We start from the raw sequence: 22,216 nt of genomic DNA on the forward strand, positions 1-22,216 counted from the left end.
CCACAGGCTGAATCCGACCCCTCCTCCCGCCAGCCGGGGTTCGGCTCAGCGGGTTTCTCCCCCGCGGGAGGCGACAGTTCGTAGCGCCCGGGCCGCTCGCTGCAGCCTAGGACCAGTCTCCTCCGTGTGCGGCTCTGTCTTCCCAGCGTCCGGGTTGCTTCCCGCGGGGCTGGGGGAGCAGAAAGGCCAGAGCAGGGGGCCCCGTCCCCGAGTTTCTGCCCTCGGTCCCTGTGCCTACGACACTTGCCCAGACGTCCCTCTGGGCGTTGCTGGGTCCCGGGGCCGGGCGATCCCCCGCGTGGCCGTGTGCACCCGGGTCACAGAGCAGCCCCGGCGCGTGGGGCTTGGGCAGCGTCAGGGAATTGCAAATCCCGGATTCCAGCTCCCCCACTCGCCGGCCCCAGTGACCCCCCCATAACTCCCTGCACCCCAACGCTGCCCAGGCCAGCGGGTCTCAGCAGCTCCCGGGTGCTGGGTGTGAGACGTGACGGATACGGGGGTACAGGGCGCTGCTTGGAGCGACAGGGAGTCGCAGGAGTCTCAGCAGGGGTGGCGGGGGGGGTCTCAGGAAGGGGGGGCTATGGGGTCACTAGGGGCTATAGGGGGCCCCAGGGCAGGAAGAGGACATGGAAGGGCACTGGGGGGGCTATGGGGTCACTAAGGGCTATGGGGGGCCCCAGGGCACCAAGCGGACATGGAAGGGCACTGGGGGGGCTATGGGGTCACTAGGGACTATGGGGGGGCCCAGGGCAGGAAGAGGACATGGAAGGGCACTGGGGGGGCTATGGGGTCACTAAGGGCTATGGGGGGCCCCAGGGCAGGAAGAGGACATGGAAGGGCACTGGGGGGGCTATGGGGTCACTAGGGACTATGGGGGGGCCCAGGGCAGGAAGAGGACATGGAAGGGCACTGGGGGGGCTATGGGGTCACTAGGGACTATGGGGGGGCCCCAGGGCAGGAAGCGGACACTGAAGGGCACTGGGGGGGCTATGGGGGCACTAGGGGCTCAGGGGGACTATGGGGGGCCCCCAGGGCAGGAAGCGGACACGGAAGGGCACTATGGGGTCACGGGGGGGCTCAGGGGGACTATGGGGGGGCCCCGGGGTAGGAAGCGGACGCGGAAGGGGGGGCACCGCATCACGGTGCCGTACACGCCCCGCAGGGCCGGGAGGGCGCCGGGCGCAGGTGGCTCCAGCCGGAACTCGCGCAGGACGTGCCCGAGGAAGACAAAGATCTCGGCCCGGGCCAGGGTCTCCCCCAGGCAGGCCCGGGCCCCACAGCTGAAGGGCAGCAGGTTGCGCTGGGCCAGCCGGGGGTCGTCCGCCTCCAGGAACCGCTCTGCGGGATTGGAGAGAGGCGTCGGCCGGGACCCAGGCGTCCGGGCAGGAGCCCCCACCCCCATGAGAGAGTTGGAGACCCAGGTTGTGGGGGGAGGTCAGCCCCCAGCCCCAATGAAAGACGAGGATCCAGGCATCCGGGACGGGGGTGTCAGCCCCCAGCCCCCCATGAGAACTGGGGACCCAGGCATCCAGGGGGTGGCTCAGCACCCAGCCCCATAGCTGGGGGGGGGGGCGCGGGGACCCGCAGGGGTGGGGGGCAGTACCTGGCCTGAACTCCAGGGGGCGGATCAGCACCCAGCCCCATAGCTGGGGGAGGGGCCGGGGGGGCACGGGGACCCGCAGGGGTGGGGGGCAGTACCTGGCCTGAACTCCAGGGGGCGGATCAGCGCCCAGCCCCATAGCTGGGGGAGGGGCCGGGGGGTGCGGGGACCCACAGGGGTGGGGGGCAGTACCTGGCCTGAACTCCAGCGGGCGGCTCCAGGTGCCCTCGTCGTGGTGGGCGGCGAAGAGGTTGGGGATCACGGTCGTGCCCTTGGGGATGGTGAAGCCCAAGAGGCTGCAGAGACGGGGGGGGGGGTGTCAGACGGGGGAGGGGTACCTGGTGTCCCGCGTGGTGCTGTGGGGCAGGGCAAGGAATGGGGACAGAGTGGGGGATGGGGGCCGTGGGGCAGGGCGGGGGAGGGGTACCTGGTGTCCCGCATGGTGCTGTGGGGCAGGGCGAGGGGCAGGGCGGGGGATGGGGGCCGTGGGGCAGGGCGGGGGAGGGGTAACTGGTGTCCCGCGTGGTGCTGTGGGGCAGGGCGGGGGTTGGGGGCCGTGGGGCAGGGTGGGGGAGGGGTACCTGGTGTCCCGCGTGGTGCTGTGGGGCAGGGCGAGGGGCAGGGCGGGGGATGGGGGCCGTGGGGCAGGGCGGGGGAGGGGTACCTGGTGTCCCGCGTGGTGCTGTGGGGCAGGGCGGGGGGGTGGGGGCCATGGGGCAGGGCCGGGGAGGGGTACCTGGTGTCCCACGTGGTGCTGTGGGGCAGGGCGGGGGCTGGGGGGCCGTGGGGCAGGGCGGGGGAGGGGTACCTGGTGTCCCGCGTGGTGCTGTGGGGCAGGGCGAGGGGCAGGGCGGGGGATGGGGGCCGTGGGGCAGGGCGGGGGAGGGGTACCTGGTGTCCCGCGTGGTGCTGTGGGGCAGGGCGAGGGGCGCCACGGGGCGCAGACGCAGCGTCTCGGAGATGGTGGCACTGAGCAGGGGCAGCCGGTCCCGGTCCCCATAGCTGGGGGGGCGCTCGGGGCCCAGCACCCGATGCAGCTCCGCGTGGATCCCGTCCTGGACCTGTGGGGGGACCCCATGGACACTGACCCCCATAGTGCCCCCCATGGACACTGACCCCCCCCCCCGTCCTTATCAGGGATCGCCCAGTGCTTTATGGGGGGCGGGGGCAGGAGAATCCTGCCTGCTGTACAAATGGGGAAACTGAGGCAAGGAGAGACAGGACTTGGGTAAGGTCACCCACAGAGATCCCCCCCGAACTCCCCCCCAAGACACCAGCCCCCCCAACCACTTAGCGCCCTCGCCCACCCCCCAACAAGCAGGGCAGTGATGGGGCGGGAGGAGATCGGAGCCTATGGTGGGGGATTGGGGGTTGTGACGGAGCAGGGAGCAGGGCAGATTTGACCTGGGAATGTTGCAGGGGGGTTGCAGTGGGGATGTGGGACTTCCCTTGAAGGAAGCTACCTGAGCTGTAACCTGAGCCAGGAACGGGGGTGGGGAGAATTAACACCTTCTGCCCGGGAGACTGGACAAAGGAGAGGAGCAGCGGGAGGAGTTAGGAGTTTAGTTTCAGTTTTGGGCGGGGTGGTGCAACGCAGGGAACCCCAAGCTGGGGTCTAAGCTCCCTGAACCTCCCAGAGGGACCTAATTGAGGGGGTCTGGTCGTACCTACACGCTCTGCTTGAGACTGTGTTCCTGTCCTTAAATAAACCTTCTGCTTTACTGGCTGGTTGAGAGTCGCAGTGAATCTCGGGAGGAGGGGTGCAGGGCCCTAACTCCCCCACAATCCGCAACAACTGGTGGCAGCGGCGGGATCTACTGCACCCCGTGGACGGCGCTTCCTGCAGTAAGTGACTGGGGAGCAGTAAAACGAAGGGGGATTGACGGGGACCAGGCGTGCTGAAGAGTGAGAGGGAGATGGTTATTACCCCTGGGAGTGTGTGACCAGCGAGAAGGACTTTTGCAGTAACAGGGTCCCCCGGGGGGATCGCAGCGAGTGGTCCCAGGGGCGGAGGAGTCTGCAGCTCGACCCTGGCAGAGAGGTGGTGACCTCGAGAAGGGCTGGCACACTAGGGGTCCCCCTGGGAACTGTGGGGAGCTGTGAGCACACAGGCCGGTGAGTGGCCAGCAGGAAGATGTATGCCAAGCGGCTTAAGAGCGACCTGGTGGAGCTGTGCAAGCAGAGGCGGCTGCGCATTGGGAGGCTCACCAAAGAACAGCTCATTGCCCAGCTGGAGGCAGAAGATCGCGCGAATGAACTGATCCCTGTGTCTCAGGGAAGCAGCCTGGCAAATGCAGCGCAGGCACCAGTGTCTGTCCCAGCTGGGAGTGGTCAGCCGGCTCATAGACTCATAGACTCATAGACTTTAAGGTCAGAAGGGACCATTATGATCATCTAGTCTGACCCCCTGCATGCTGCAGGCCATAAAACCGTCCCTACCCCTTCCCTGGACTCTGCTGTTGAAGTCCCCAATCCTGTTTTAGGTGACTTCAATCGGCAGAGACCCTCCTGCTAGAGATCCCTGCCCCATGCTGCGGAGGAAGGCGAAAAACCTCCAGAGGCTCGGCCAATCTGCCCTGGAGGAAAATTCCTTCCCGACCCCAAAAATGGCAATCAGTCAGACCCCGAGCATATAGGCAAGAGTCACCAGCCTGACCCCTGTCAGCCATTATACGATTTACCTACCATTGTTTGGTTTTCCTTGACTACTATGAGGGCTTCCCGAGACCCCTCCTTCCTATGCCTAGGGGAAGGGTGGGGAGGAGCCCAGCAAATACCGAGGGCGCCGTGACCCCCCCGGCCAGCAGGGGGTCCTCCCGGCGAAGCCCGCCGGCCAGCAGAGGATCCTCCCTGCGACGTTCGGCATCCGGGGAGCGGAATTGGCTGGAATGGGAGAAAGAGCTAAAACTGAGAGAGCTGGAGGATCGTGAACAACAGAGACAGCATGAAGAGAGACAGCGTCAGCATGAACGGGAGGAGAAAGAGAGACAGCATCAGCGTGAAGAGAGACAGAGACAGCATGAACGGGAGGAGAATGAGAGACAGCATCAGCGTGAACTGGAACTGGCGAGATTGAAGGGCAGCGAACCCCCGGCTGCGGTGAGTGAGGGGGGACCCAGGACTGCATGGAGCTTTGATAAGTGCATCCTGGCCCCACGCAAGGAGGGGGAGGACATGGATGACTTCCTGGAGGCCTTTGAGACGGCCTGCGAGCTGCACCGGGTGGATCCCGCGGACAGACTCCGGGTCCTTACCCCCTTACTGGACCCCAAATCCGTGGCATTGTACCGCCAACTGGGAGAGGCAGAGAAAGGGGACTACGAACTATTCAAAAGGGCCCTGCTACGAGAGTTTGGGCTGACTCCTGAGATGTACCGGGAAAGGTTCCGGAGTCAAGATAAAACCCCTGAGATCTCATATCTGCAACTAGCCGTCCGCATGGAAAGATACGCCAGCAAGTGGGCTGGTGGGGCCCAGACGAAGGAGGACCTGATTAAACTGCTGGTACTGGAGCAACTGTATGAGCGGTGCCCATCCGACCTGAGGCTGTGGTTGGTGGACAGAAAGCCAGAGAACCCGCGACACGCCGGGCAGCTGGCTGATGAGTTTGTAAAGAGCCGGTCAGGGGGTGGCAGGGAGGAGCCCCAAAGGAACAGGCCCGCCGCGATACAGAGAGAGAGTCACCCTGGGACCTCCCAAAGTGGGAATATGGGGAATCCCCTCCCACGGGGAAGGCCCAGCATCAGGGACAACCGACCGGCTCGAGGGGACCCACGGGACCTGAGCTGCTATTACTGCGGCCGAAGAGGCCACGTTCGGGCCCAGTGCCCCAAGCTCAAGGACAGACTGAGCAGACCGAACCCGCACCGGGTTAACTTGGTAGAGGCCCAGACGGACGAGGGGCAGGCTTCCCACGCAAGAGGGGCTGGCAGCTTATCAACTGCTCAAGAGAGAGAAGGGCCCCCGGCCAGCTTCTCTGGGGGGCCAGATGCTCCGGATTCAAAGTTCTCCGTTTACAGGGTTGGCGCGGGGCTGTCCCTGCGGAGCGAGTGCCTTGTTCCCCTGGAGGTGGATGGGAAGAAAGTTTATGGATACTGGGACACGGGCGCAGAGGTGACACTGGCCCGGCCCGAGGTGGTGGCCCCAGATCGGGTGGTGCCCAACACCTTCCTGACCCTGACCGGGGTGGGCGGGACCCCATTCAAGGTTCCCGTAGCGAGGGTACACCTGAAATGGGGGGCCAAGGAGGGCCCCAAGGACGTGGGAGTGCACCACCATTTGCCCACTGAGGTGTTGATGGGGGGGGACCTAGAGGACTGGCCAAGCAGCCCCCAGACCGCCTTAGTCGTGACCCGTAGCCAGAGCCGGCGAGGGGCACTACGCCCTGACCTTGGGAAGGATGTCCCACCGGAGGCACCGAACCCTTCCCGGGTGGGGAGGGAACACCCAAGGACAGGCCGCGGGGTGGCTGGGGCTTCCGACCCAGCCGACGAGAGGGAGCAGGTCCCCATCCCTTCCCCAGCCGCCGAGTTCCAGGCCAAGTTGCAGAAGGACCCCTCCCTGCGGAAGCTAAGGGGCCTGGCTGACCTCAGTGTGGTACAGACCATGAGGAGAGGATGCAAGGAGAGGTTCCTGTGGGAGAAGGGGTTCCTGTACCGAGAGTGGGCTCCCCCAGGGGAAGTGGAGTCGTGGGGGATCAGGAGGCAGCTGGTGGTTCCCCAGAAGTTTCGCCACAAGCTACTGTACCTGGCCCATGACATCCCTCTCGCAGGGCACCAGGGGATCCGGCGCACCAGGCAGAGGCTGCTACAGAACTTTTACTGGCCCGGGGTCTTCACCAACGTCCGGCAGTACTGCCGATCCTGTGACCCCTGCCAGAGGGTGGGGAAGGCCCGGGACAAGGGGAAGGCAGCATTGAGACCTTTGCCCATCATAGAGGAGCCTTTCCAGAAGGTGGCCATGGACATAGTGGGACCTCTCAGCAAGACGACCCGGTCTGGGAAGAAATACATCCTGGTGGTGGTCGATTTCGCCACCCGCTACCCCGAGGCAGTGCCCTTATCGTCCATTGAAGCAGACACTGTGGCGGATGCGCTGCTGACCATTTTCAGCCGAGTGGGGTTCCCCAAGGAAGTCTTGACGGACCAAGGGTCCAACTTCATGTCGGCCCTACTCCGGTGCTTGTGGGAGAGATGTGGGGTCCGGCACAACTGGGCCTCAGCATATCACCCCCAATCCAACGGGCTGGTGGAGAGGTTCAATGGGACGCTAAAAATGATGCTGAAAACATTTATGAATCAGCACCCGCAGGACTGATTCATTCATAGATTCTAGGACTGGAAGGGACCTCGAGAGGTCATCGAGTCCAGTCCCCTGCCCGCATGGCAGGACCAAATACTGCCTAGACCATCCCAAATAGACATTTATCTAACCTACTCTTAAATATCTCCAGAGACGGAGATTCCACAACCTCCCTAGGCAATTTGTTCCAGTGTTTAACCACCCTGACAGTTAGGAACTTTTTCCTAATGTCCAATCTAGACCTCCCTTGCTGCAGTTTAAACCCATTGCTTCTGGTTCTATCCTTAGAGGCTAAGGTGAACAAGTTCTCTCCCTCCTCCTTATGACACCCTTTTAGATACCTGAAAACTGCTATCATGTCCCCTCTCAGTCTTCTCTTTTCCAAACTAAACAAACCCAATTCTTTCAGCCTTCCTTCATAGGTCATGTTCTCAAGACCTTTAATCATTCTTGTTGCTCTTCTTTGGACCCTTTCCAGTTTCTCCACATCTTTTTTAAAATGCGGCGCCCAGAACTGGACACAATACTCCAGCTGAGGCCTAACCAGAGCAGAGTAGAGCGGAAGAATGACTTCTCGTGTCTTGCTCACAACACACCTGTTAATGCATCCCAGAATCATGTTTGCTTTTTTTGCAACAGCATCACACTGTTGACTCATATTTAGCTTGTGGTCCACTATAACCCCTAGATCCCTTTCTGCCGTACTCCTTCCTAGACAGTCTTTTCCCATTCTGTATGTGTGAAATTGATTTTTCCTTCCTAAGTGGAGCACTTTGCATTTGTCTTTGTTAAACTTCATCCTGTTTAACTCAGACCATTTCTCCAATTTGTCCAGATCATTTTGAATTATGATCTGGGACAAGTACTTACCTCACCTGCTGTTTGCGTACAGGGAGGTGCCCCAGGAGTCTACCGGGTTTTCGCCTTTCGAACTGCTATATGGAAGGCGGGTAAGGGAGCCCCTGGACCTGATGAGAGACGAATGGGAGGGGAAGGCCACTCCTGACGGAGAGTCGGTGGTGGAGTATGTCCTGACCTTCCGGGAACGACTTGCCGAGCTCATGGGCCTGGCCAGGGAGAATCTGGCCAGGGCCCAGAGGAAGCAGAAGGTCTGGTATGACCGCACAGCACGGGCCCGCACCTTCGCCACTGGGGATCAGGTGATGGTCCTCATCCCCGTGAGGAAAAACAAACTCCAGGCCGCCTGGGAAGGGCCCTTCAAGGTTGTCAAGCAACTAAACGAGGTAAACTATGTGGTGGAGCTGTCGAACCGGGCACACCACCACCGGGTGTACCATGTGAATATGATGAAGCCATATTATGACAGGGGGAATATGGTGTTGGCCGTGTGAGGACATTGGGAGGGGCAGGGAGATGACCCTTTAGTAGATCTATTCCCTGGGACAAGAGTTGGCTTCCCCCTGGAAGCAATTCCCCTCTCTGATCGGCTAACCCCTGCCCAGCGAGCTGAGATCGGAGGGGTGCTACATCTGTACCAGCAGCTGTTTTCCAACCAGCCTGGACGCACTAATCTGACTGTCCACCGGGTGCAGACAGGATCGCACCCGCCTATAAAATGCTCCCCCTTCCGAGCCACAGGGAAAACTGCTCAGGACCTGGAAAGAGAGGTCAATGACATGCTGGCTTTGGGGGTGATCCAGCCGTCTTCCAGCCCTTGGGCCTCGCCGGTGGTGCTGGTCCCCAAAAAGGACGGGTCGATCCGGTTCTGTGTGGACTATCGGAAGCTCAATGCCATCACTGTGGCCGATGCCTACCCCATGCCCAGGCCGGACGAGCTCCTAGACAAGCTGGGAGGTGCTCGGTACCTTACCACCATGGATCTTACAAAGGGCTATTGGCAAGTGCCGCTGGATGCAGATGCCAGGCTGAAATCGGCCTTTGTCACCCCTCTGGGGCTCTATGAGTTCCTGACCCTGCCCTTCGGCCTCAAGGGAGCGCCGGCCACCTTCCAGCGCCTGGTGGATCAGCTACTGAGGGGGATGGAGAGTTTTGCCGTGGCGTATATCGATGACATCTGTGTCTTTAGCCAGACCTGGGAGGACCACATATCCCAGGTTAGACAAGTGCTGGACCGACTCCAGAAGGCTGGGCTGACCGTAAAACCGGAGAAGTGCAAGGTGGGGATGGCTGAGGTATCCTACCTAGGCCACCGGGTGGGAAGCGGCTGCCTAAAGCCGGAACCAGCCAAAGTGGAGGTGATCAGAGACTGGCCCGCTCCTCAAACCAAAAAGCAGGTCCAAGCCTTTATTGGGATGGCAGGGTACTATCGGAGGTTCGTGCCCCACTTTAGCGCCATAGCCGCCCCCATCACTGAGCTGTGCAAGAAGGGGAAGCCAGACAAAGTGGTCTGGACCGAGGAGTGCCAGGAGGCTCTCCGGGCGCTGAAGGAGGCTCTGGTCAGTGGCCCAGTTCTGGCAAACCCAGACTTTGACAAGCCCTTTATGGTGTTCACCGATGCCTCAGACACAGGATTGGGGGCGGTGTTAATGCAGGAGGATGAAAAGGGGGAGAGACACCCCATCGTGTACCTGAGCAAGAAGTTGCTACCCCGGGAGCAGAACTACGCGGCCATCGAGAAGGAATGCCTGGCCATGGTGTGGGCCCTCAAGAAACTAGAGCCATATCTCTTTGGGCGTCACTTCACCGTGCACACCGACCACTCTCCCCTGACCTGGCTGCACCAGATGAAAGGAGCCAACGCCAAGCTCCTGAGTGGAGCCTGCTCCTGCAGGATTATGACATGGACGTGGTCCATGTGAAGGGACGTGACAACCTGATAGCGGACGCGTTGTCCCGGAGAGGGAGCCCTGAACTTCCCCAGGTCACTGGGCAGAGTGACCCCGCTCAGTTCAGTCTCGAAGGGGGGAGAGATGTGACGGAGCAGGGAGCAGGGCAGATTTGACCTGGGAATGTTGCAGGGGGGTTGCAGTGGGGATGGGGGACTTCCCTTGAAGGAAGCTACCTGAGCTGTAACCTGAGCCAGGAACGGGGGTGGGGAGAATTAACACCTTCTGCCCGGGAGACTGAACAAAGGAGAGAAGCAGCGGGAGGAGTTTTGGTTTAGTTTCGGTTGGGGCTGGGTGGTGCAACGCAGGGAACCCCAAGCTGGGGTCTAAGCTCCCTGAACCTCCCCGAGGGACCTAATTGAGGGGGTCTGGTCGTACCTACACGCTCTGCTTGAGACGGTGTTCCTCTCCTTAAATAAACCTTCTGCTTTACTGGCTGGTTGAGAGTCGCAGTGAATCTCAGGAAGAGGGGTGCAGGGCCCTAACTCCCCCACAATCCGCAACAGGGGTACTCAGAGGTTTGGGGGTACAGAGGTTTGGGGCTCACCTGGGGGTGGTGCAGGAGGAAGGCCACAGCCCAGGTGAGCAGGGCGGCCGTGGGGGATTACAGGGTACAGGGAGGGTTGGGGGTTTGGGGATACAGGGAGGTTTGGGGGTACAGGGGTTTGGGGGGTCAGGGAGGTTTGGGGGCACAGGGGAGGTCTGGGGGTATGGGGAGGTCTGGGGGTACGGGGAGGTTTGGGGGTACAGGGGTTTGGGGGGCACAGGGGAGGTTTGGGGGTACAGGGGAGGTTTGGGGGGGCACAGGGGAGGTTTGGGGGCACAAGGGTTTGGGGGTTCGGGGCTCACCTGGGGGTGGTGAAGCAGGAAGGCCACAGCCCAGGTGAGCAGGGCGGCCGTGGTCTCGGTGCCCCCGATGAAGAGGTCGACGAGCGCCATGTGCACGTGCTCCAGGGTGAGGCCCCCCTCGGCCGCGGGGTCCCCCCCAGCCCCCCGCCGCTCCCCCAGCAGCTGCAGCATGTGATCCACCATGTCCCGGGCGCACTCGGGGCGCAGCGACTCCTGGGGGGAAGCAGGGGTGAGGGGAAGGAATGGGGACCCCCAAACCCCACCCCGGGGACCCTCTCCCCCTGCCCCAGAGACCCCCACCCCCAAACCCCGCACCGGGGACCCTGCCCCCCTGCCCCAGAGATCCCCACCCCGACCCCCAAACCCCTGCCTCAGAGACCCCCACCCCGACCCCCAAACCCCGCCCCGGGCACCCTCTCCCCCTGCCCCAGAGACCCCCACCCTGACCCCCAAACCCCGCCCCGGGGACCCTCTCCCCCTGCCCCAGAGACCCCCACCCTGACCCCCAAACCCCGCCCTGGGGACCCTCTCCCCCTGCCCCAGAGACCCCCACCCCCACACCCCGCACCGGGGACCCTGCCCCCCTGCCCCAGAGATCCCCACCCCAACCCCCAAACCCCTGCCCCAGAGACCCCCACCCCGACCCCCAAACCCCGCCCCGGGGACCCTCTCCCCCTGCCCCAGAGACCCGCACCCCGACCCCCAAACCCCGCACCGGGGACCCTCTCCCCCTGCCCCAGAGATCCCCACCCCGACACCCAAACCCCTGCCCCAGAGACCCCCACCCCGACCCCCAAACCCCGCACCGGGGACCCTGCCCCCCTGCCCCAGAGATCCCCTCCCCGACCCCCAAACCCTGCACCGGATACCCCCCGTGTAACCCACCCCAGCCCCAGAGACCCCGATCCCAGGGACACCCCTCAACCTGGAGAACCCCCAGCCCCCCCCCCATAGTTCCATCCCCGGGGAGCCCCCAGCCCCGCCCCCACCTGGTGCCGCTGGATCTGGGCCCGGACGAAGGCGTCTCGGAACCGAACCCGCCGCAGCAGCCGCCGCAGGGCCCCGCTGGGGAACACCTGGGGGGGACCCCGAGACTGAGACTGCGGCGCCCCCTGCTGGCCCCACAGCGACACCCCCACAGCCCCCCCGCCCTCCGCCGTGCCCCACAGCGCCCCCTGCTGGCCCCACAGCGACACCCCCCACAGCCCCCCCGCCCTCCGCCGCGCCCCACAGCGACACCCCCACCCCCGCCCCACACCGCCCTCCGCCGCGCCCCACAGCGACACCCCCACAGCCCCCCCGCCCTCCGCCGCGCCCCACAGCGCCCCCTGCTGGCCCCACAGCGACACCCCCCACAGCCCCCCCGCCCTCCGCCGCGCCCCACAGCGACACCCCCACCCCCGCCCCACACTGCCCTCCGCCACACCCCACAGCGACACCCCCACCCCCGCCCCACACTGCCCTCCGCCGCACCCCACAGCGACACCCCCACCCCCGCCCCACACCGCCCTCCGCCGCGCCCCACAGCGACACCCCCACAGCCCCCCCGCCCTCCGCCGCGCCCCACAGCGCCCCCTGCTGGCCCCACAGCGACACCCCCACAGCCCCCCGCCCTCCGCCGCGCCCCACAGCGACACCCCCCACAGCCCCCCCGCCCTCCGCCGCGCCCCACAGCGACACCCCCACAGCCCCCCCGCCCTCCGCCGCACCCCACAGCGACACCCCCACCCCCGCCCCACACCGCCCTCCGCCCTCCGCCGCGCCCCACAGTGACACCCCCACAGCCCCCCCGCCCTCCGCCGCGCCCCACAGCGACACCCCCACCCCCGCCCCACACCGCCGTCCGCCGCACCCCACAGCGACACCCCCACCCCCGCCCCACACCGCCCCCTGCTGGCCCCCCAGCGACACCCTCCACAGCCCCCCCGCCCTCCGCCGCGCCCCACAGCGACACCCCCACCCCCGCCCCACACCGCCCTCCGCCGCGCCCCACAGCGACACCCCCACCCCCGCCCCACACCGCCCCCTGCTGGCCCCCCCAGCGACACCCTCCACAGCCCCCCCGCCCTCTGCCGCGCCCCACAGCGACACCCCCACCCCCGCCCCACACCGCCCCCTGCTGGCCCCACAGCGACACCCCCCACAGCCCCCCCGCCCTCCGCCGCGCCCCACAGCGACACCCCCACCCCCGCCCCACACTGCCCCCTGCTGGCCCCACAGCGACACCCCCACAGCCCCCCCGCCCTCCGCCGCGCCCCACAGCGACACCCCCACAGCCTCCCCGCCCTCCGCCGCGCCCCACACCGCCCCCTGCTGGCCCCACGGCGACACCCGCACAGCCCCCCGCCCTCCGCCGCGCCCCACAGCGACACCCCCACAGCCCCCTGCCCTCCGCCGTGCCCCACAGCGACACCCCCACAGCCCCCCCGCCCTCCGCCGCGCCCCACACCGCCCCCTGCTGGCCCCACAGCGACACCCCCACAGCCCCCCCGCCCTCCGCCGCGCCCCACAGCGCCCCCTGCTGGCCCCACAGCGACACCCCCCACAGCCCCCCCGCCCTCCGCCGCGCCCCACAGCGACACCCCCACCCCCGCCCCACACTGCCCTCCGCCGCACCCCACAGCGACACCTCCACCCCCGCCCCACACCGCCCTCCGCCGCGCCCCACAGCGACACCCCCACAGCCCCCCCGCCCTCCGCCGCGCCCCACAGCGACACCCCCACCCCCACCCCACACCGCCCTCCGCCGCGCCCCACAGCGACACCCCCCACATCCCCCCCGCCCTCCGCCGCGCCCCACAGCGACACCCCCACCCCCGCCCCACACCGCCCCCTGCTGGCCCCACAGCAACAACCCCCACAGCCCCCCCGCCCTCCGCCGCGCCCCACAGCGACACCCCCACAGCCCCCCCGCCCTCCGCCGCGCCCCACAGCGACACCCCCACCCCCGCCCCACACCGCCCTCCGCCGCGCCCCACAGCGACACCCCACAGCCCCCCCGCCCTCCGCCGCGCCCGACAGCGACACCCCCACCCCCACCCCAGCCCCACACCGCCCTCCACCGCGCCCCACTGCGACACCTCGACCCCACACCACCCCCTGCTGGCCCCACAGCGACACCCCCCACAGCGCCCCCCCCCCGCGCCCCACAGCGACACCCCCGCCCCACACCGCCCCCTGCTGGCCCCACAGCGACACCCCCCACAGCCCCCCCGCCCTCCGCCGCGCCCCACAGTGACACTCCCACCCCCGCCCCACACCGCCCCCTGCAGCCCCACCCACACACAGCGCCCCCCCCCCCGCGCCCCACAGCGACACTCCCCACCCCGCCCCCTGCTGGCCCCACAACAACACCCCGCCCCCACAGTCCCCCCCCCGCCCTACGCCGCGCCCCACAGCGACACGCCCGCCCCACACCGCCCCCTGCTGGCCCCACAGCGACACCCCCCACAGCCCCCCCGCCCTCCGCCGCGCCCCACAGTGACACTCCCACCCCCGCCCCACACCGCCCCCTGCAGCCCCACCCACACACAGCGCCCCCCCGGCGCCGCCCCCTCACCCTGAGCAGGGGCAGCGAGTCCAGCGCCCGCACGGCGCCCCGGCCCCACAGCTCCACCAGCTCCGTGATACAGTCGTGGATGTCCCGGATGGCGGCGGCGTCCGGCATCTGTGGGGAGGGAGCGGGACGGAGACCCCCAAATCCCCCGCCGCCCGCCCCGCCGACCCGGACGCCGGGGTCCCCTAGGGGTGGGTCCCTGCCCCCCTGCCCGGACGCCTGGGCCCCCTAGGGGTGCGCTCCCTGCCCCGCCGCCCCGGACGCCTGGGTCCCCTAGGGGTGCGCTCCCTGCACGAGCGTCCTGGATGTCTGGGTCCCAGGGGTACGGGGTCCCATCCCCTCCCCCAGGTACTGGGAGCTGAGTCCCAATGGGGTGCTGTCCCGGACGCCTGGATCCCCTGGGGTGGGTCCCTGCCCCCGCCCGGACGCCTGGGTCCCCTCGCGGCTCACCATGGGGCCAAAGGCCAGGGCGCAGATGGTGCGACAGGTCCGCAGCGAGAAGTCCTGGGCCACGTCCACAGCGGCCCCCCCATAGCTACGGAAACCCTGGGGGGCAGAGACAGGTCAAGGGGGTCCAGCACCCCCGGGCCCCGGGCAAGGCGGGTCCCCAGCGGGAGCGGGGCAGAGCAGATCCAGGTTCCGGGCGGGAAGTGAGACGTGGGGGTCCCTGCTGGGGGGTTTCCTTAGGGCAAGTGCCCATGTGAGGGGGATGGGTTGGGGCTCCCCAGGGTGAAGGGGGTCCCTGGGGGGTTCCTGGGAAGCAGGGGGTCCCTATGGGGGGTGGTATTTCCCTGGGCTCAGGGGGGTTCCTGGGCTTAGGGGGGTCCCTGGGGGGTCCCTGGGAAGCAGGGGGTCCCTATGGGGGTGGTATTTCCCTGGGCTTAGGGGGGTCCCTGGGGGGTCCCTGGGAAGCAGGGGGTCCCTATGGGGGTGATATTTTCCTGGGGTTAGGGGGATCCCTGGGAAGCAGGGGGTCCCTATGGGGGTGATATTTTCCTGGGCTTAGGGGGCTCCTGGGGGGTTCCCTGGGAAGCAGGGGGTCCCTAAGGGGGGTTGTATTTCCCTGGGGTTAGGGGGGTCCCTGGGGATTCCCTGGGAAGCAGGGGGTCCCTAAAGGGGGGTTGTATTTCCCTGGGGTTAGGGGGGTCCCTGGGAAGCAGAGGGTCCCTATGGGGGATGGTATTTCCCTGGGGTTAGGGGGGTCCCTGGGGGGTTCCCTGGGAAGCAGGGGGTCCCTAAAGGGGGGTTGTATTTCCCTGGGGTTAGGGGGGTCCCTGGGAAGCAGAGGGTCCCTATGGGGGGTTGTATTTCCCTGGGGTTAGGGGGGTCCCTGGGGATTCCCTGGGAAGCAGAGGGTCCCTATGGGGGATGGTATTTCCCTGGGGTTAGGGGGTCCCTGGGGGGTCCCTGGGAAGCAGGGAGTCCCTATGGGGGATGGTATTTCCCTGGGGTTAGGGCGGTCCCTGGGGGGTCCCTGGGAAGCAGGGGGTCCCTATGGGGGTGATATTTTCCTGGGCTTAGGGGGCTCCTGAGGGGTTCCCTGGGAAGCAGGGGGTCCCTAAGGGGGGTTGTATTTCCCTGGGGTTAGGGGGGTCCCTGGGGATTCCCTGGGAAGCAGGGGGTCCCTAAAGGGGGGTTGTATTTCCCTGGGGTTAGGGGGGTCCCTGGGAAGCAGAGGGTCCCTATGGGGGATGGTATTTCCCTGGGGTTAGGGGGGTCCCTGGGGGGTTCCCTGGGAAGCAGGGGGTCCCTAAAGGGGGGTTGTATTTCCCTGGGGTTAGGGGGGTCCCTGGGAAGCAGGGGGTCCCTAAAGGGGGGTTGTATTTCCCTGGGGTTAGGGGGGTCCCTGGGAAGCAGAGGGTCCCTATGGGGGGTTGTATTTCCCTGGGGTTAGGGGGGTCCCTGGGGATTCCCTGGGAAGCAGAGGGTCCCTATGGGGGACGGTATTTCCCTGGGGTTAGGGGGTCCCTGGGGGGTCCCTGGGAAGCAGGGAGTCCCTATGGGGGATGGTATTTCCCTGGGGTTAGGGGGGTCCCTGGGGGGTCCCTGGGAAGCAGAGGGTCCCTATGGGGGGTTGTATTTCCCTGGGGTTAGGGGGGTCCCTGGGGATTCCCTGGGAAGCAGAGGGTCCCTATGGGGGATGGTATTTCCCTGGGGTTGGGGGGTCCCTGGGAAGCAGAGGATCCCTATGGGGGATGGTATTTCCCTGGGGTTAGGGGGGTCCCTGGGAAGCACAGGGTCCCTAAGGGGGGTGGTATTTCCCGGGGGTTAGGGGTCCCTGGGGGGCGAAGCGGGCCCCTCACCTGGCAGAGCGCAGCCGCCTGCGCCCCCAGCACCGGGTCCAGCTGCAGGCGCTGGGCGCGGGCCAGGGCCGAATGAGCCGCTTTGCGCTGCAGGCGCCAACTGGGGGTGAAGTCGCCCAGGGACAGATCGTGGCCCCCCAGGGAGATGAGATCCGCTGTGGGGGGAGGGGAGGGGAGGGTTAGTGACCAAGCGGGCAGAGACCCTCCCACCCGCACCCAAGCCCCCGGGACTTGCCCCGTTCCCATGTTAACTCTGGACCCTACTGATGGCAGAGCCCAGGGGAGTCGGAGCTCAGGGAGCTGGAGGAGGGGCTGATCCCCCCAAATACCTTCATGAACAGCCCCCCAAAACCCTCCGGCAACACATCCCACACCCGCCCACAGCCCCCCAAAACCAGCCCCAACCCCCCATCTCAGCCCACAGCCCCCCATTACCGACGAAGCTGGGGGGGCGCCCGGCGAAATCGGACCATTTCTGGGTCAGTGCCTGGCGGATGGACTCCACGCTGTTCAGCACCACCACGTCTGGGGGCACACGCGGGGGCGTTAATGGGGGGACCCAGGAGGGGAGGGAACTCCGGCCGGGACAGAGCAGGGAGGGGGTAAGCTGGGGGGCCCTGGGCAGGACACATGGGGAAGGAAGGGGGGCCGGGTGGGGGAGGGGCCAGGGCACAGGGGGAAGGAAGGGGGATCCCAGGGGGGGCCAGCAGGGGGGGGCCCGACCCCGCTCACCCTTGGCCCCGAAGCGGAGCCGGTAGACGGGCCCGTAGCGCCGGGCGAGCTCCAGCAGGTGCAGTGGCAGCTCGGGGTGCAGCATGTGGGGCAGCCCCCCCACCAGGGGCAGGGCCCAGGGGCCGGGCAGGGCGCTCAAGCCGCCCCCCCTACGAGCCCCCCGCCCGCCCCCCAGCACGGCCAGGGCGAGCAGCACCAGCACCAGGAGCAGGGCGGCCGTCAGCATGGCTGGGGCATCGGGGCGCGGGCGGGATATAAAGCCCCAGAGACATTCGTCATGGGGCCTTGGAGAGACAGGCGTGACGCAGGTGCCCCCCGCTCCGACCCACAGCCCCTGGCTCCGCCGGTGCCCCTCGCTCCCGACCCGCAGCCCCCCGCTCCGCCCGTGCCCCTCACTCCCGACCCGCAGCCCCGAGTCCCCTCCCCCACCTCCGCCGGCGCCCCTCGCTCCCGACCCACAACCCCTGGCTCCACCGGCGCCCCTCACTCCCGACCCGCAGCCCCCACTCCGACGGCGCCCCTCACTCCCGACCCGCAGCCCCCCCGCTCCGCCGGCGCCCCTCACTCCTGACCCGCAGCCCCCCCCCCGCTCCACCCGTGCCCCTCACTCCCGACCCGCAGCCCCCCCGCTCCGCCGGCGCCCCTCACTCCCAACCCGCAGCCCCCAGCCCCGCCGGTGCCCCTCACGCCCGACCCGCAGCCCCCCCGGCACCGGGTGAGGGGGCCCCGTGTAACCAGCCCCTGGCCCCACCCCATAGCCAGCCGCGTCCTGGCACCGGGTGAGGGGGATCCGGGTAACCAGCCCCCAGCCCCACCCCAGAGCCAGCTGCGTCCCAGCACCGGGTGAGGGGGCCCCATGTAACCAGCCCCACCCCAGAGCCAGCCGCGTCCCGGCACCGGGTGAGGGGGCCCCGTGTAACCAGCCCCCGGCCCCACCCCAGAGCCAGCCGCATCCCGGCACCGGGTGAGGGGGATCCGGGTAACCAGCCCCCGGCCCCACCCCAGAGCCAGCCGCGTCCCGGCACCGGGTGAGGGGGATCCGTGTAACCAGCCCCCGGCCCCACCCCAGAGCCAGCCGCGTCCCGGCACCGGGTGAGGGGGATCCGTGTAACCAGCCCCCGGCCCCACCCCAGAGCCAGCCGCGTCCCGGCACCGGGTGAGGGGGATCCGTGTAACCAGCCCCCGGCCCCACCCCATAGCCAGCCATGTTCTGGCACCGGGTGAGGGGGATCCGTGTAACCAGCCCCCAGCCCCACCCCAGAGCCAGCCGTGTCCCGGCACCGGGTGAGGGGGATCCGTGTAACCAGCCCCCGGCCCCACCCCAGAGCCAGCCGTGTCCCGGCACCGGGTGAGGGGGATCCGTGTAACCAGCCCCCGGCCCCACCCCAGAGCCAGCCGCGTCCCGGCACCGGGTGAGGGGGCCCCGTGTAACCAGCCCCTGGCCCCACCCCAGAGCCAGCCGCGTCCCGGCACCAGGTGAGGGGGATCCGTGTAACCAGCCCCCGGCCCCACCCCAGAGCCAGCTGCGTCCCGGCACCAGGTGAGGGGGATCCGTGTAACCAGCCCCCGGCCCCACCCCAGAGCCAGCTGCGTCCCGGCACCGGGTGAGGGGGCCCCGTGTAACCAGCCCGGGAAGCCCAGTCCCAACCTTGAGGTGCTGTCAGCACAAATCATCCCAGCGCATCACTCCCCACCCTTGACCCTGGGGACCTCTAGTTGCCATGGAAACAGTGGAGGGGGGGTCCCATCCATCAGCAGTTGCTGGGGAGGATCACGGACACCCCCCTCCCCAAGGTTTTTTTAAAATACTTGTTTAAATTAGGAGATAAATAGGCCCAGAGGCAAAATGGCAGAGACGTGGGAGGAGACCCGGGGGGGGGGGGGGGGTTCCAGGATCCCCTCCCCCAGCTGCTCCCCCCTCCCTGACCCAGCCCCCCCAATGCAACAAAAAAGGAGGGTAAACAGTGAGGTGGCAAACTTTGCAGATGATACGAAGCTAGGTAAGTCTGCGAAGAGCTACAAAGGGGGTCACAAAACTGGGCAGCAAACTGGCAGATGAAATTCAGGGTTGATAAATGCAAAGTAATGCACATTGGAAAACCTCATCCCAACCATGCATACAAAGTGATGGGGTCTGAATTAGCCGTTACCCCTCAAGAGAGATCTTGGCGTCATTGTGGAGAGTTCTCTGACAACATCCACTCAATGTGCCGCGGCAGCCAAAAACCGAACAGAATATTGGGAATCATTAAGAAAGGGAGAGATAATAAGACAGAAATATCCTATTGTCGCTATATAAATCCATGATACGCCCACAGCTTGAATACTGCGTGCGGATGTGGTCGCCCCGTCTCAAAGAAGATCGATTGGAATTGGAAAAGGTTCAGAAAAGGGCAACAAAAATGATGAGGGATCTGGAACGGCTGCCGAATGAGGAGAGATTAATGAGACTGGGACTTTTCAGCTTGGGAAAGAGACGGCTAAGGGGAGATATGTCAGAGGTCTATAAAGTCACAACTGGTGAGGAGAAAGTAAACAAGGAAGTGTGACGAAGCTGGGGATTGTTGTCGTGTTTTACATGAATAGTGTGTGCGTACCTCGGTTTCCCTGTGTGCTGCATGTGTAACAAGGTGGTGGGAGAGGGGCTGTTGTTACACAGGACCAGGTGTGACCTCGCCTAGCGGCTGGGACCCCTGGACAATGGCCTGGGGATGGGGAACCCCAACAACTGGTGACCTGGAGATGAAGAGGCCACCCCGGCTTGGCTGTCAGCCAGTTCTGGCCAGTGGGAGGACAATGGGCTGCAGAGTGAGGACCCAGTGACCGGACCAGCCGGTTCCAGCCAGAGGACAGAAGCGAGGAGAGGAGGCCCCGGTTTACGACCCTGTTTCCCTGGAGAGAAGACAATGGACAGAGGCGGGGCCTGGGGCCGGGGATCTCAGATGCCCAGCTGGGAGCAGGGGGGCTCTGGGCTGGAGAGGGGGAGCAGGCAGAGCCCACCTGGATGCAGAGAGACTGGGATGTGCTGGGCTGAGGGAGGCCAGGCCTGAGGGTCAGAGAGTTTCCTGTGCTGTGTTCAACTCTCAATAAACCCTCCTGTTTCATGCTGGCTGAGAGTCACTCCGGTCTAGAGAACGGGGTTGCATCAACCCCTTCGGGGATGAAGGCCCAGGGGTCCAGAGCGAGGGGACTCCCTGAGGGGGCCCACGGCAGAGACAGACGTGCTAAGGCTCAGAGAGGTGCGCCTCCAGGAGGTGGAGGGGCCTGACCCCGAGAGAGAGTGGCCCCCCGAGAAGGGCTGTCGCACTGAAAGGGGCACCCCCCATGGACCGCACGGGGCCAAGAGTGGGCCCGACCTGGGAGTCCGTGACAGGAAGTGTTATTTGCTCCTTCTCATAACACAAGAACTAGGGGTCACCCAATGAAATTAATCAGCAGCACGTTTAAAACATACTGTGAGCACAGTGTGTGCCTCGGTTTCCCCTCGGTGCCGCATGTGACGAGGTGGGGGAAGGAAGGGGGTCTGTTGGTGCAGAGGGCGGGGAGTGACCCCGCCCAGCAGCCGGGACCCCAGACAATGGCCCGGACGGGGTGACCCGGAGGCCCAGCCCGGCTGGGGGCCAGGCAGCGGGGGCCCAGGTAACCTGTTTGCCGGGGAAGACGACAAAGGGCGGGGGAGGGGCTGTTTGGGGAGGGGATATGGGGGCTCAGCTGGAAGAGGGGGGCAGCCAGAGCCCCAGGGGACGGGGCCAGGCCCAGCTGGCCGGGCTGGGCCCAGCTGCTCACTAGCCCTCCTGTGACACTGCCGCAGAGTCCCTGGAGGCTGGAGATCGGGGGGGCTCCGGGGGGCCAGAGCAAGGGGCCCGCTAAGGGGCCCCCAGCAGAGCCAGGCGGCTGGAGGCTCGGGGATGCGGCCCCAGGAGGCAGTGGGGCCCAGGGCTTAACCCCCAAGACAGAGCGGCCCCCCCGAGAAGGGCACCCCGCGGGGGGGGTGTCCCAGGACCGTAGGGAGCCGAGAGACGCGGGGGGGAGGCTGGGAGTCGGGGACAATTTCAAACCAACTTTATTGAGGTGACAGCAGCTGCCCTGTACAATACATGACGCACCGGCCCGGCCCACCCCCCAACGAGCCAGGGGCCCCCCTCCCCCGTGCGCCTGGCTGGGGGGTAAGTGCTAGTCAGAGACCCCCCCCATGCCCTTGGCTGTGGCTCCCCCTCTCCACCCGGGGGGGTGTCTGGGGCAGGAGAAAAGTTAATATCCGAGGTTAAAACCCTGTGCAGCCCCCCACGTGCCGGAGCTGGGGGGCCCAGGACTCCTGCTCAGACTGGGGGGACCCAAGGGGGAATTCAGGGGAATAAAAAGAGCCGGGAAAGGGGGGCTCAGATAAAACCTCCCTGGGGGCAGAGGGGGGTTGGGAGGGAGGCTGCAGGGGAGGGTTCGGGGACAGGTTGGGTCCCGGGGAGGTTTCCAGGTCTGGGCCCTGCTCAGCCCAGCCGGTTGTGGACACCACCGATGCGCCGGGGGGTCCAGCCCCCCTGAGCCCAGGCCCCGGGGGCTGCACCGGGGGGTCCCGGGGAGACTCAGGCCCCCCTGAGCCCAGGCCCCGGGGGCTGCACCGGGGGGTCCCGGGGAGACTCAGGCCCCCCTCAGCCCAGGCCCCGGGGGCTGCACCGGGGGGTCCCGGGGAGACTCAGGCCCCCCTGAGCCCAGGCCCCGGGGGCTGCACAGGGGGGGTCCCGGGGAGACTCAGGCCCCCCTGAGCCCAGGCCCCGGGGGCTGCACCAGGGGGTCCCGGGGAGACTCAGGCCCCCTTCAGCCCAGGCCCCGGGGGCTGCACCGGGGGGTCCCGGGGAGACTCAGGCCCCCCTGAGCCCAGGCCCCGGGGGCTGCACCGGGGGGGTCCCGGGGAGACTCAGGCCCCCCTGAGCCCAGGCCCCGGGGGCTGCACCGGGGGGTCCCGGGGAGACTCAGGCCCCCCTGAGCCCAGGCCCCGGGGGCTGCACCGGGGGGTCCCGGGGAGACTCAGGCCCCCCTCAGCCCAGGCCCCGGGGGCTGCACCGGGGGGTCC

The 22,216-nt window shown here is 66.8% G+C and overlaps 1 protein-coding gene across 1 annotated transcript; it reads right to left on the bottom strand.

Annotated features, from left to right (window-relative positions):
• Positions 1–1,057: 1,057 nt before the first annotated feature.
• On the bottom strand, positions 1,058–17,374 carry LOC128838531 (steroid 21-hydroxylase). The gene is made up of 10 exons (XM_054030780.1): positions 17,149–17,374; positions 16,852–16,941; positions 16,417–16,571; positions 14,564–14,659; positions 14,117–14,224; positions 11,547–11,633; positions 10,558–10,770; positions 2,492–2,661; positions 1,793–1,896; positions 1,058–1,338 (listed from the first exon to the last, which is right to left on the bottom strand). Exons 1-10 carry the CDS (start codon positions 17,372–17,374, stop codon positions 1,058–1,060), a joined length of 1,530 nt encoding a protein of 509 aa, XP_053886755.1.
• Positions 17,375–22,216: the final 4,842 nt, after the last annotated feature.

The sequence above is a fragment of the Malaclemys terrapin genome, chromosome 5 (assembly GCF_027887155.1).
Source record: "Malaclemys terrapin pileata isolate rMalTer1 chromosome 5, rMalTer1.hap1, whole genome shotgun sequence".
NCBI classification, from domain to species: Eukaryota; Metazoa; Chordata; order Testudines; family Emydidae; genus Malaclemys; species Malaclemys terrapin.

Coding starts and splice junctions, on each gene's coding strand:
- LOC128838531 (XM_054030780.1), bottom strand. CDS start 17,374: ATGCTGACGGCCGCCCTGCTCCTGGTGCTGGTGCTGCTCGCCCTGGCC. Junction 2,662..10,557: donor TCCTGCTTCACCACCCCCAG/GTGAGCCCCGAA, acceptor GTCCCCCCACAG/GTCCAGGACGGGATCCACGC. Junction 1,897..2,491: donor AGCACCACGCGGGACACCAG/GTACCCCTCCCC, acceptor CCGTCTCTGCAG/CCTCTTGGGCTTCACCATCC.